The 14,024-nt window shown below is 31.7% G+C and overlaps 1 protein-coding gene across 6 annotated transcripts in view; it reads right to left on the bottom strand.

Annotated features, from left to right (window-relative positions):
* The window catches only part of LOC123535083 (translation initiation factor IF-2-like), a 54,293-nt gene extending 40,449 nt beyond the window's left edge, over window positions 1-13,844 (bottom strand). Inside the window, exons 1-3 of one of the 6 annotated variants that reach the window (XM_045317621.2) lie at window positions 10,695-10,939; window positions 10,064-10,136; window positions 2,702-2,888 (exon numbers count right to left, since the gene is read on the bottom strand). In XM_045317621.2, coding sequence (XP_045173556.2) covers window positions 2,702-2,811 — 110 coding nt within the window. In that variant the 5' untranslated portion in view covers window positions 2,812-2,888; window positions 10,064-10,136; window positions 10,695-10,939. Of the gene's footprint in view, window positions 1-2,701; window positions 2,889-10,063; window positions 10,405-10,470; window positions 10,488-10,694; window positions 10,940-13,824 lie in introns of those variants that run through there. The other 5 variants (XM_045317620.2, XM_045317624.2, XM_045317619.2 and 2 more) reach the window with 5 other exon arrangements.
* Window positions 13,845-14,024: the final 180 nt, after the last annotated feature.

Below are 14,024 nucleotides of genomic sequence, written 5' to 3'. Positions count from 1 at the left end.
TTGCCTGTGACAAATATTCACACAGCACATAATCCCAAACACAGCCTTTTACTGATAAACATGAACTGTAAAGTACAAAATCATTCAGTACTGATAAAAGAGTAAGTATAAGGCCTGCAAAAAGTTGATCATTTACTGAATATTGACCTACCATCTTGGCAACTATCAGCAAAAACAAATATAGGTGGAATTTGCTCGGCCAAAGTATTGAAAAAAACGAAATGTGTATATAAATGGCAATTAATGGAAATCAATGATAAGCAATGATTTGTTAAGCAATGTACCAGGTAACTCCAGGTTTTTTTTTTTCTGTATTTTTTTTTGTTGAGTTCCTTTAACATTTAATGTCATTCATTATAAAGGAAAGTGCATATTTTTTTCAATCAATGTATGTTTCACAAGATTTTTTGTTGTGGTAAAATTTTTAATTTCGTTAAGAAAAATAAAAAGCAACAATTTTATTTAAGGCCCCAATTGAACTCTTTTTGGCCAACAGGCATTTGGAATTTATACAGACATAAACAACCAACATACAGCAGAAATAGTGGTCCAAAAGTTACATTGTTAGACTTTGAAACAATTAGTTGTGTGTTCAAACCTTTGCTCTTATGTCCTACTATGAAAGAAATTACTAACACTGGGATAAGAGTCTCATGTATGGGTGCTTTACACCTGGCATGGTTAAGATCCAGAGAAGCTTCTGAAATTGGAGCATCTTATTACCCACTAAAAAATACTGAAAATCTTCTTAAGGAGTCTCAGTTATGGGTCACCTAAATAAGCCTATTCACATACACATGAAACAATAACTGATCAAAAGCCATGCCTCTAATAATACTAATTATAATGATTTATAATTGCTGTCCTTTCTCCATTTCAGCTTCAAATTTAAAAAACTCTTATTGTGTACATTCACTTATTATAAGTCAATGTGAGTATTCAAATGTAAATGTTTTTTTTTTAAAGAATATGCTCTTGTGTGATAATGGTAACATTCAACTAAAGAGAAAAAAAATTGTGTGCTTACTTTCAACCATACCTGAGAAATATATGTAAAAGAGTTTGAAAGAGAAATAAAGTTCTACAGTATTTCAGGATGTAAAAACGATGCTGTATCATTTTATGACCTATACCATTATACATCTAAAATTACAATACCTAACAAGCTCTTAAGCTGACGGACCAGTCACAGTGTTGAATAAAATCTTTGAGGGATTTGGTAGATACTGGGTGAAAAATTGTCTACATCATTACAAGCATGACAGTGGCCATGACCTTTGACCAAGAAACCTCATATCAATGAGAGGGTCTATGTTCTTTTTGTATTAACAGCCAGTGTCACCTTGACCTCTGACCTTGCTCCATCACATAATACATCTTTTTTTAGCTTACCAGAATAAAACTTCTATCTATCTAACTTCTAAAATCTATTGAATCAGATGTGCTTAAGGAATAAGGCACTTTTTGTCAGTTCTCACTTAAAATCTTAATGCATGCAGCGCTGAAATTCCTTTTAAGATCTTGACTGATAAACCTCATTTAATATCTATTTAATATACACTTGCCACTTCAATAGTACAGATTATTTCCGGAAGGATCTTACGACAGAGCCCAAAATTATTGAAATGTGAATGCATTTTCTTATATTTTCATTTAATCCAATAAAGATAAGCATAATAGTGTAGACCAACTCCTGGCATAAATGTTACTTTCATTTCATTTCAGTCCTATAAAACAGCTAACTAAGCCACGTCCGAAAACCAACATAATCATTAGTAATTCACAGTTGCTAAAGTTGAAACTTAAGCTTCGGAACATAAGATATGTAAAAACCTTTTTTATCTGATGTAAATAATATATTTATCTTTTGAACCCAGCTTGTTTCTGAATTAAACCTATTAAGAAACATCTTTAAAATAAATGCATGCTATTCATATGGATTAAGTGCAGAAATTACTGGCATTGTTTTGTATTTTATGTCATGTACTGTTTCTTCTAACTGAGCTATTTCACTCAGAATTAGCTGGAAACATTTTGCTTTTCAATACTCAACTGCAATCGTGAGCATCAGTTTACATGTATAATGCTATATTAAATACAACAACAATGGTGGAACAAAGTTGTGACATCAAAGTGAAAATTGAACTGATAATATATGTCAGTGAGTGACTTTTGTCTGGTACTGCAAAAAGTGTGTGTCAATGTAAAGAAAAATTTTGCTATTCAGAAATATTTTTCCTTTCTCTATTATTGGCAATCACGTCCAAAAGACTGAAAAACCTTGATTAAGTCTTTGCTTGTGACAAGGCTTCCAAAATCTTTAAAACTCAAACGGTCGGAGACAAAATCACATATCAATTCCAGCAATAAAAACACTGAAGTCAAAGGGCATACCAAGCAAACACTGTAGCGACACATGCTAATTATGGATCAATTACCAGGTTTGACATCATATTTATTTGATACCAACATTTTCATGCTGGAAGGTGGGCATGTATTGCAATTTCAGACTGATTTTCTTTACTTCTCTCTTTTTCTTGAACCAATATTTTTTATTTTTGCATTTTATAAGTAGGTCTGAAAAGTTAAAACCGGCCTAAAACTGTGAAATTGGCAATTTTTAAAACCTTGCTTGTGACCGTTTCAAAATGTCAGGGGAGGTAACTAGAGAAATATAGTAGTAAATGATCAGGTTATATACCTGCGATATTTTGTGTCTAACTGAGCTGGTGTTGTATTTGGTGGTGTCGGAGTGGAATTACGGTTTAATCCAGTTGTAATAAATATTGGGCCAGGTACCAGACTGCTCATCTTTCTTGCTGGTTCCTAGACTGTATCACAAAATCTACAGTCAAACTCTACACTTCGTGATCACAACCATTCAGTTTCTGAAAAAAAGTAAAGAAATTTTGCTTCACTAAGGATATCACTTCATTTATACATTTCTTGAAGCGCATACATTAAAATAAATTGTACAGACATTTAACAAATGAAACCCAATACAGAAATGTTATTTTTTCTTTCATTCAAAACTGCTTTTAACATTTTAGCTAGTTATAGAAACGCCATGTCAATTTATCTTCTTTTTTTCTTTATTCGAAGCAAAAACTAATCTATGAGATATATGTAAAAGAGTTTGAAGAAAATAAATTTAGTAAGGATGTAAAACGGCGAACATTTAAACCTATACATTATACATCTAAATTCAAATATAACACGTTTTGAAATACTTATAAATCTGTTGAGGTTGGTTATACGGGTGAATTGATCTGATACCCATGACAGTATGAACCTTTGACCTGAAATTCATAAAATGGAGGTCTATGTTCATTTTGATGAACACCGGTCACTTACCTCTGACTTGCGTCATCAATTAAAATTTTTAGACTCAGAATAAACTTTATCTATCAACTTCTAAATCTATGATCGTGCTAAGAGTAGGCATTTTGTCTGCTCTTATCTTGCATCAGCGTAAATTCTACTTGACTGAAAACTATTTAATATCTATTAAATAATTTGCCACTTTTGTAGTAAATTTTTCCGGAAGTTTATACTGAGCCATATAATAGTTAAATGTATCATTCTTATTGCCCATTTAACAGTACTGAGAAGCTAATTATTTAGACAACTCCTTGGCAAAATGTTCTTTCATTGTCATTCATCCTATCAAAACATAACTCAGTTTCGTCCTCCAACATAACATTTAGTATTCAAAGTTCTAAGTGACTAAGCTTGGAACAAGTTGTGAATATAAAATGTAATCTGATAATAATTATTATCTTGACCCAGCTTGTTTCTGAATTAAACAAATAAAAAACTAAATAAATCAGCATCATATGGATAAGCAGAATTAGGCATTACTATGTCAACTGTTCTTCTACATGAGTACACTAGATTGAGAAAATTTGTTTAATTTCAGCTATCCGAATGTTCTTAAATTAATTAAAAAAAGATGATGGACAAGTACATCTAAAGACGAATATGACAGTTTTTGTAGGGTTATGGCAAAAATTTGTAAGTAAGAAAATTTCTGCACAGAAATTTCTTTACCTATTTGCACTGAAAGATGAGAAAAGCTTGATTAAAGTAATATGTATTTTGTGGTCATTAACATTTTTCAAACTTTATGCATTTATTTAACTTTTTGTTACTTAATTGATAGCAAATTATTTAAGGTAAAAATACACCGTTGCACATAGAGTTATTTTATTTAAGTATAATTTATCTATTTTATAAAAATTTGTAATACTCCTTAATATTGAATATATTTCAAAAATGCTGGGTATTTGTATTTTGATTTCGAATACCAAGTCTTAGTTTTACTTTGCATTTGGTTGGAATATAATTGGAAAATAATCAAAATCAAGTTTTTAAATTTGCTTGTTAGATTGTCAATTGATATGTTATCCAATGTATCTTGGTTGGATCGAAATAAAAGGAGAAATAATTTATTTTTCAATTGGGGTTCTAATTCAAAATTCCATAAAATAATAAAATATTAATGCAAATAATCTAACTCTATGTAATATCTTATATTTCTTAAATTTCTCTAGCAAGTTTTTACAAAATAAAAGCTTAGCTTGAAAATTAATAGGTCATCTAGGTGCAAACAGGTGAAGCGTAAAGGTTCACACACTAAAAATACTCCATGTGTCTAATTTGAATTGTGTTAAGAATGTGAAATATACTAGGTAAATCAGGTCAACATGTCAAGGATTTCATAAAAATATACATGGGTCCAAAATGTGATTATGACAGACTTTTAAAGCTGTTCCCATAAGCTATGACACCATGCCCCGAGGCCATTTTGACTAGGGCCGATTTAGAGTTTGGACCTTGGTACGGACCTGGTCTTGCTACATAACAGTACGTCCTTACTGTGGTACATTTTCAATGATTCATTCCTTAAAATCCATGATGAAATACAATGATCATGGCGGCACGCCATAATGCACTATATAATATGACTTTAAGTCTAAGTGTAGACCACTAGATTTGTACTACGAATGGTCTTGCGCTGCCCGTGTCTTTTGGACACAGGTTATTGCAAAGTTTTTAAAATCATTAATAAAATGATAAGGGCCGGCATATTACCCCATGAAAAATTGACCTTTAAGGACCACTGATGACTTCACCTATTAAAACCCTATGGACCTGTGGTTTGATAGCGAAGTCGTCTTATGTGTCTTCCCAATATTGAAATCTAGGGTAAAAAGAATGAACAAGGGCCCACTATCATAAAATCTTTAACTCAAAGTCTGATTTTAGGGGCAGGATCTGGGTCTTCGCGAAAACATCGTCTTACTGTTTGGTAAAATCCGCCAAGTTTTTGAAAATCATCACGAGAAATTGTTATACGGACGGACGACGAAATGCGGACGGCCCTACGACAGACTGATTTCAAAACTATATGATCTGGGGGCATAAAAATCTTTAATGGTTAACATGGTTGACTTAATTTTGCTTGAAAATTCAGAAAACCACTAACAAAATCCAATCTTCAGGGCAGATAATCAAGACAGATCAAGCAAGAAACTGCATTTAATTTATGGATATTCTGTTTGATTCATTTATTAGAATCAAAGTTTAACTGAAGTGGATTCATTGGCAATTTCAGACTTTTTCGTTTTTTATTTCTCTTTTCGACATATAGGTATTTTGCTATTTATAAGTGGCGAAAATTAACGCTAAACTTCGGAAATTCATTCTTTAAAACCTTGTTGTGACCGATTCAAATTCAAAACAGAAATATAGAAACAAAACTCATATTTGTACCAGCTGGTGTTGATTTGGTGAGTCAGAATATACGTTATTTCAGCAGTATTCAATATAATGGCGTACCATGATGCTTATCTTTTTCTTGTTAACTGACTGTAGTCACAAAATTTAAGAAACTTCTGTCGTGGAAAAATTCCAGTTTGAAAAATGTAAGTAAAATTTTGTCAGGATATCCTTTTCTCATTTCTTGAAGCACATTTCTGAGATAAAATTGTCTTTATACATTTACAATGAAAAAATAAAATGTTATTTTTTCTTTCTTCAAAACTGCTTTTAAAAATTTGTACTGTTTCTAGTAACCCATGTAATTTAATTCTATCTTATAAAAATAAACCTCTACCCTATTAAAGTAATAAAGATATTGCGAGAAAGTGAAGATTATAAATTTATTAATCCAAGTTTATGATCATAGCAACTTAGCCATATATAAAACTTTTATATGAAATATTCTATCTATTACTGGTTACAATGAATGATCTGATTATCCTAAACGCTATAATAACCTGAATTTCTACATAATGGTCTTTCTTCAATTTGACCTTCCCATGAGAGCTTAGAATTTATATTCGACATCATCTATCATGCAGGTTCTTGTCACGGGGTCTGATAAAGTAGACTTGCAAGAGCTAGGTTACCCTTTAATTTCCTATTCTTAAAACCCAAGTTGTGCGTTTAAAATGAAGTCTAAATCAGCGTTGACAATGACGTATGTTAAAGTATAATTTTTGACAACATTTTGACGCTGTTAGTTTTTTGGGTTGCAGGGGATTATAACTTATAAATTTTGCTAACATTAACATTGTCTTGTCAAAAGACTCTGTCACAGATTTGAGTTTGCTGATTATATAAATGAATATTTCCAAGACAGTGTTAATGGAAATATAGATAAAATTATACACAGCCATATAAAAACACATAATTTTGATTGAAACTTTGTTAGAACTAGAAATTTCTTACATCAATTCAATAAAATAATAAAGATGCTTACAAATACTTACATAGTGGACAGTTTTTGTATTTTAGCAGAAAATATTTCTACGACAGATATTTTTCATTGGACGGACGGTAATTTTTTATGTATTTAGAATCAATACCCAGGCTGATTTTATTTCTATAATTTAATCAGGAACCTATCATTTTTTCAGCAGATACATTCAAGGAAATTTTGACTATTTTAATATTTTCTGTTCAAATTCATTTCAGCATTTACAAAGTTTAAAGATAATTCAACATGCGAATAGGACCAGGACTTGCAGTTATAATCTTTCATTCCGTTAGACATTTGTGCTATTGCTGGGGAATCTTTGAAACAGAATATTGGCTTCAATTTTTCTGACAGAGATCTAAAGAAACTTAAACAAATCAATCGTAAGTGGTTGTATGAATTATCTGTGGTCGAAATACTAACAATCTTTTTCAGCATGTAATTTCTCAGTCAACCCTCCATGATTTTTAAAATATATCGTTTGATGTCCTTATACTCAATTAAAAACTGTCTTAATTTTGTATATAATTGAAAAAAAGGTCATATGCTTAAATCAGTTCATTTCTATATGGAAGTTTTCAGATAAACGTTTCTTTAAATACATTTTTCAATAAAAATTTAGATGGACTTGTTAAACATGTTAAAAAAAACAATTTCTTAATCCTACGATTACATGTAGTTACATTATAAAAAAATCCTAAATTCCTCTGAATATTATAGACATTTGAATACCATAGTATGGCATAAAGGAAAAAATGTACCCTGTTCTAAATAATCCACTTCAGCCAATTTAAACTTTCACAAATAGAAAGGATTTCATATTTATCGACAATGCCCAAGAGCAAATGACATAAAATTATACATTTTCCGTATAATGCTTCATTTATTCTTCTTATGGGAGGTAATACTTTTCCACTCTTCAAATGCCTGTTTATTATGGCGGTTGATAATGTCGAAAACAAAAGCTATGTTTACTTTTTCATTTCGTACCTAAAATTGGCGTTGGGTATATTTGCGCGGGAAATATATGTTCAATATGTAACTATTAAGACCAATTATTTGAACCCTGTCATTTCATGGATGGCAGGATTAATGATACATAAAAGATCATGTACACTTTTCTAAGGTGCCCTTGTAACAGACTAGGGGGTCGGGGTCTTGCACAAGCCCATGTATCTACAGGCGATCAACATTTAAGACACAGCATATATACAAGATTCTTTATGGACTTTGTTAATGTCCTAGTAAGTATTTACACAGACAATCAATAATTGTTGCCGCAAAAACTTACATGTGCATTTTATTTGTATTTAGGGAAATAAAAATAAAGTTACTAATCCTTATTATTTCATATTGGCTCGTAATTTTTATATCAACTCAATTACTGTTTTTTCATAATTTAACTACAGTGTACCTCTTGTTTTATCACAATGAATTTCAAATTACATTTTTATCTGTTGAGTTGACAAAGTTTCAGCAAAAAATTTGAGTTTTAAATTATAACTTAACTGACGAAAAGGAGTGATCAATTTATTAATCAAATCTACAATTTCATTGCTTGTGCTTGAGCTGAATCTTACATACTGAATATGGCAGGGCATTCTACAACTGTGCATCAGAATAGATCATAATCATACTAGTACTATGGATATAACAGGCGTGTAGGTGGGACACGGCTCGGCACATTCATGTCCTGCATAGTATCATTTATAAAATAAGAGTCTTAACTCATAAAAACTATTTTCTAAAGTCGAAAAAAGGGGAAAAGCAAACGTTCAAAATGCTTGATATGAAGTTGTTCCTTTTACAATATATGTGGCTCACAGTAGAAATTATTAAGAATGAATGCAATGAGACTTAAAATAAATTTGGCTTCCAAGAGTTAAATTATTTAATGAAACCTAATCATTCGTAAATCTGATAGACCACTTGATATACCAGACTGCTCATTGATCTAAAGTACTTTCTGAAAAATATACAAAGCAATTTCGAAGTTTGAAAAAATAGAGGTGGTCCATTTTATTAGTGACGCCCCCACGCTGGCCAAGAAGTATACATTTGTATCCTAATTACTCGTTAGGAACTTAAAAATTTTTTAAATCCTGTCATGGCAAGAGTTTGAAAATAAAAAAGAAATGTTACTTTGAACTTGGAGTGGACTTGACCTTCAGTAGTCTGGTCTGTACCTAATTTCAATTACATCATAGCACATTTATTAATAGATAATGGCAAGTTAGGAAATCCCCAAAGTTGTGTAACCTTACTCACTAGTTGGGGTTGACATTATATGTCATGTATTGTATCATTTTGCCATTTTCAGCACCCATATCGATGTGTATGATCTACAGCCTTAAACTTAATAATTATTTGAATGAATGTTGCTCAAAGCATTTGTTCATGGGTGGCGGCGATGTCTTAATTGCCACCTTCAGGCATAAAAGAAACCATTAAATCCTTATTGTTACATTTTGGTTTTGAATAATTACTTACAAAAAACCAACAGTTATTTAAAATTAATGATTTTACAGTGCATCGAGTGTGTCTATTTTTAACAATGAAATACAAATGTATTTTTAACTGGTTGGATGGACATATCAGCAATTTGGCCTAAAATAACGGATTAAATATAGTTCGAAATTAATGACTTTTACTATCATTTATGTTCACCACTATCTTACATTTTCACTCAAGAGCTATTTTGAAAATTATTTTGCATCTGGTTTCAACCAAGAATAATTTTTGATCATACATAATGATAAAATTATCTTTCTAGAATTTATTACAATAAAATATGAAATATACAAAAAATGAAAAATATGTATTAGAATGGAGGATTCATTAGTACCATTTAATACATTTAACTCCCTTTGTTGTACTTGGTGCGTTCACATTTGTTTGGAAAACATTATGATCATGTACCGTTAGCTTTAACTTGCATTTGTCAGATCAAATCTATAGTATAATGCTACTATGTTAAAAGCATTGTTCGAAATAAGAATTCGTTTCAAACTTTTTTCATGGATGGGGGGATTCTAAATTTTTAATTAAAACAATAAAAATACATTTTAATAGGAATCTTTATGTTGGTTTTTGTACCTTAAGTAATTTACCAACAGAATACACAAAGTAATAAAAACATGATCATTATCAATGTTTTGTTTTAAAATGTCATTACACTTTAAGAATAAAGCTCACTAAAACACAATCATAAAAACCAAAAAGAAGAATAGTAACTAAGAAACCTGGGGAAACACTGACAAAATTACTAATATAAAAAGAATTTGATAAGGAAATACTTACTGTTTAAACCGTTTTAGTAATAACTCCTTGTTATCAATGGTCACAGTTTTATCAACTATCAAATATTCTGCTCCTGATTTAAAAGGATTTAATGACATTTGAATTATAAAAAAAAATGCATGAAGTGGAAAAAGCCTTGCAAAAAAATAGATAAATTTCCAACTTGGCCGAGCTTGTGTGCCAAATTTTATCAGATTTTTTCAAAACTATAAAACCGTGCCCCGGTAAATCCTTATGGTTATTTATTGTTTACAAACAAATTATATCTATAAGCATGTATAAGCACTTAGAATAATATGCTTTAAAGTTTGTTTAACATTACGACTGAAGATTTACAGGTTTTCTGTAAGAAGCTTTTATGAAATTTTATTCAATAGTGTTAACAATTGTATTTAACTGATCAATACTTAAACTGTACGAATATCTTTGCAAGGTTTTGAGAAGATTTTATCCATTTAAATCTACAACTTTTATCTATATAAATCATACACAACTAACAGTAGTTAAACTTGTTAAAAGATATGTTCAAACCTTACACAATATCTCACGTTTTTATCGATATAATTTTTGATTAAAAAAATGGCATTGATCTCTTAATCTATATCTGTTAAAAAATGATTTAAATGTATACCTGTGTTAATATGATTTTAATCCATCTTTACAATGAATAATATGTGATATAAAATTTCACTGGTAAGTCTCATGTTAGCTTCCAGCAATTGCTATCAGCTAACCCCTAGCAACCTGCTGTCATTTAAGGAATGGTAAATTACACGTGTCCGTATTCAAATATGTTATATACTGGCACAGAATAAATACTACTGTTTTTTTGCTTGTTAAAAGTTACAAAAAATTGTTTATAAATTCTATACTACAGAGTGAAACGTCCTAATGTTTTGTGCACATACACTCTTCTGTGTTTGAAACAAACAAAAAATGAATGAAAAATTACTGAATGTCTCACTTAAATTTAAATTAAAAATGTGAAAATGAGTCATAAGAAATGCCAGATTACTGAACTGAGCAACGCAGGTGATTATTGTTTTCTTTACCAATAATTAGACAATTTGGATAAAAACAGTAGAAAAAGACTGATAATCATTAACAAAATATAATCTGTTTTTTTGTTGTTTTTTTTTTGTTTTATTTTAATCATGATTGGATGTGTTAAAACTTGTTATCTCGCCTACCTACTAACATTTCAAATAAAAAAAGGGGAATAAATTAGTCAAAATGAAATATTTAACTTGACTCGATGCATATAATTGCATTTAGGGACATTTTTGGAATATTTTCCAACTGCAAAAAGGAAAATAATTTTGACAAACTAAAAGTCAGAGTTATGGACCTTCAATGTAAACTTGTCTTATGATCCTTACAATCTGTTATGAAGTTTCAACGTAATATCTTCACTGGTTTTAGACGTTCAAAGAAAACATCAAATTTGCCACGTTTATGTCGACAATAGCTCCGCCTAACGGGGAATAATATGTTCATTTACGAGCAGAATGGGACAAAGCTGTAAAATGTACAGGAGCAGGGAGGTGTAGGAAGTGTGCATGTGTGGGTGTGCACAATTACAGGGTTGGAGAGGAATGGGAATATGTGGGAGGTGCACTGTGGATGAGGGAAACTAAGATTCAAAATTAAGAAACTACACAGAAAGTAAAACCAAACTAGAAATGCGTCACAGACACGGATGCCCCTGCAACATGAGCAAGGTCACAGGCATAAGTTATTTATAGTAACAACTAAGGGAAGTTAATCCTAAAATTTTTTTTAAAAATCCTAAATCCACATAAAAATCCTTACCAGGTAGAGATAAAATACTTCTCAAAATTGGATGTAACATGCATGTTGTACTACAGAAAAGTGGTCTTGTTTTTTCCCTACGACCAGTAATAAAAAAAGTTACAATATAAGCTATTTATAATAACAACAAAAGGAAGTAATTCTAAACTAGGGACCTGGTTCTTGCGCATGACATTCTGTCTCATGAGGGTATACAACTGAGGCAACTTGCAGCAAAATCCCTCCATGCATGCAGAAGAAATGCTCAAGGCAAAGTCATTCTTGTACATGACCTTTGGCCTCTAAGTTTGACCTTGACCTTAGACCTAGGGACCTGGTTGTTGCGCATGGCACATCGTCTATCCATGCTTATTATTTGTGTCAAATTATTTTGAAATCGGACGATGCATGTCAAAGTTATGGACCGGCCACGAAGACCACATTATCAGTATATATGTAGTGGAAACTGGTTAAGTTCAACCAAGGACTGTGACCTTGACCTTTGAGCTAGGGACCTGGTTTTGCGCAAGACACATCGTCTATCCATGCTTATTATTTGTTTCAAATTATTATGAAATCGGACCCTTTCCCGAACACACAAACAAACGGACAAACACACACATGACAGGGGTAACACTATATGCCCCCCCATTTTATGGCGGGGGCATAAAAAGAAGAGCATAGAAGGCAGGTATGTGGGTGATGTGAAAGGGAGGAGAACTGTCGATGAGGGATACTAAGATACATTATCAAGAAACTGAACTGAATATAACAAAAATCAGGGGATGGGGTGGTTGGTTATCCCTGTGACCTTGATCTATGAGCCATCGACCCCAAATACAATAGGGATCTTCCTAAAGTGGTGCTTTGTCATTTTGTAAAGTTTGAAATCCATAGCGGGTTAAGCAGCTTTTCAGTCATATAAATAATAGTGTCAACTTGTAGCAGTGAGCACAATGCCCAACTTACAGCGCAGCCTCACTGGAACAGGCACGTTACATGATACACCACCAAGTCATATTATACCATCACCAAGTTGACTAGTCCTTGAACTATCCTCAATGCTGAGTGACCAGCAAGGAAGCTACTTGTATCATTTTTAATGTCTTTGATATGCACAGCCAGGAAGTGAACAAGGGGATACAAGGGTTTAAGGCTATAAGGCTATGTTTAGAAACCAATTTCAAAACTAAAATGTCCAATGGTTGTTTGACCTTTAGCCCGCTGGCGGCAAGTGATTCTGCCTTTGCGACCAGTGCAGACCTTGATTAGCCTGCACATCCTGATCATGGTCTGCACTGTTCACTATTCAGTCAGTAAATTTTCAGTGAACACCCCTTCAAATAATAAATGATATTGCCCAAATTGAATGATGGACCAGTCCATTTTAGAAACAGGGTAAAGGTTAATAGTAAAATCTGGAAACTGACCAAGGCAAGGCTGGTTTAAAGTCATGCAGTATTATAAACCCATACAGTTGTCCCCATTTCCTCTAAACTAACATGTCAAAAGACATTTAAGGAGAGCATTGGTCTAGCGGTTAAGGTGTCAGCTGCTCAACCCCGGGGTTGTGGTTCTGAGCCACATTTGGTATATGATAGCAGTACTGAATTTTCAAGGAAGCAAACTCGAGAGTGCTTCCAATAAACTTGAAACTTTCATTTGAAACAAGCTAAAATAAATAAGTATAAACTAAACTAAGACATCTGGCAAAATGAGTACTTCGAAATCAAACTTTGTAGTCTGGGCTAAAATAATTTTTTTCATCAGAACATGAATGAGCAAATTTGATCAAATAAATGGAAAATTCATTAATTTTATTTTATTTTGTTCATTGGGATTTGATTTCATGAATTGGGGAAACCTTAAAATTCAAGTACAGCATTCTAATATAAAGTATTATTGATTTTGCAATGTTCTTTATTACCAATAACTGCAGCACCTGTTTATCAAAAGATTTTTCTACTTACTTGTATTTAAGGAACACTTATCAACTTGACAAAATCTTGTATTAAGTTTAAACAATATATCGTTTATTTAGTATAACTCATTCACATAGAAAATGAACAAATCAGAAGTCCAATTAACGGTTTTCCATTTTATAGTGTTTACACAGGAGTTGTTTAAACTGCTATGGATAAAGCAAACAAATCATAAAAATAAAATATTT

This window comes from Mercenaria mercenaria, chromosome 12 (genome assembly GCF_021730395.1).
Source record: "Mercenaria mercenaria strain notata chromosome 12, MADL_Memer_1, whole genome shotgun sequence".
Taxonomy (NCBI): Eukaryota; Metazoa; Mollusca; class Bivalvia; order Venerida; family Veneridae; genus Mercenaria; species Mercenaria mercenaria.
The sequence above is the reverse complement of the archived record's forward strand: the minus strand, read 5'-3'. Positions and strand labels throughout refer to the sequence as shown.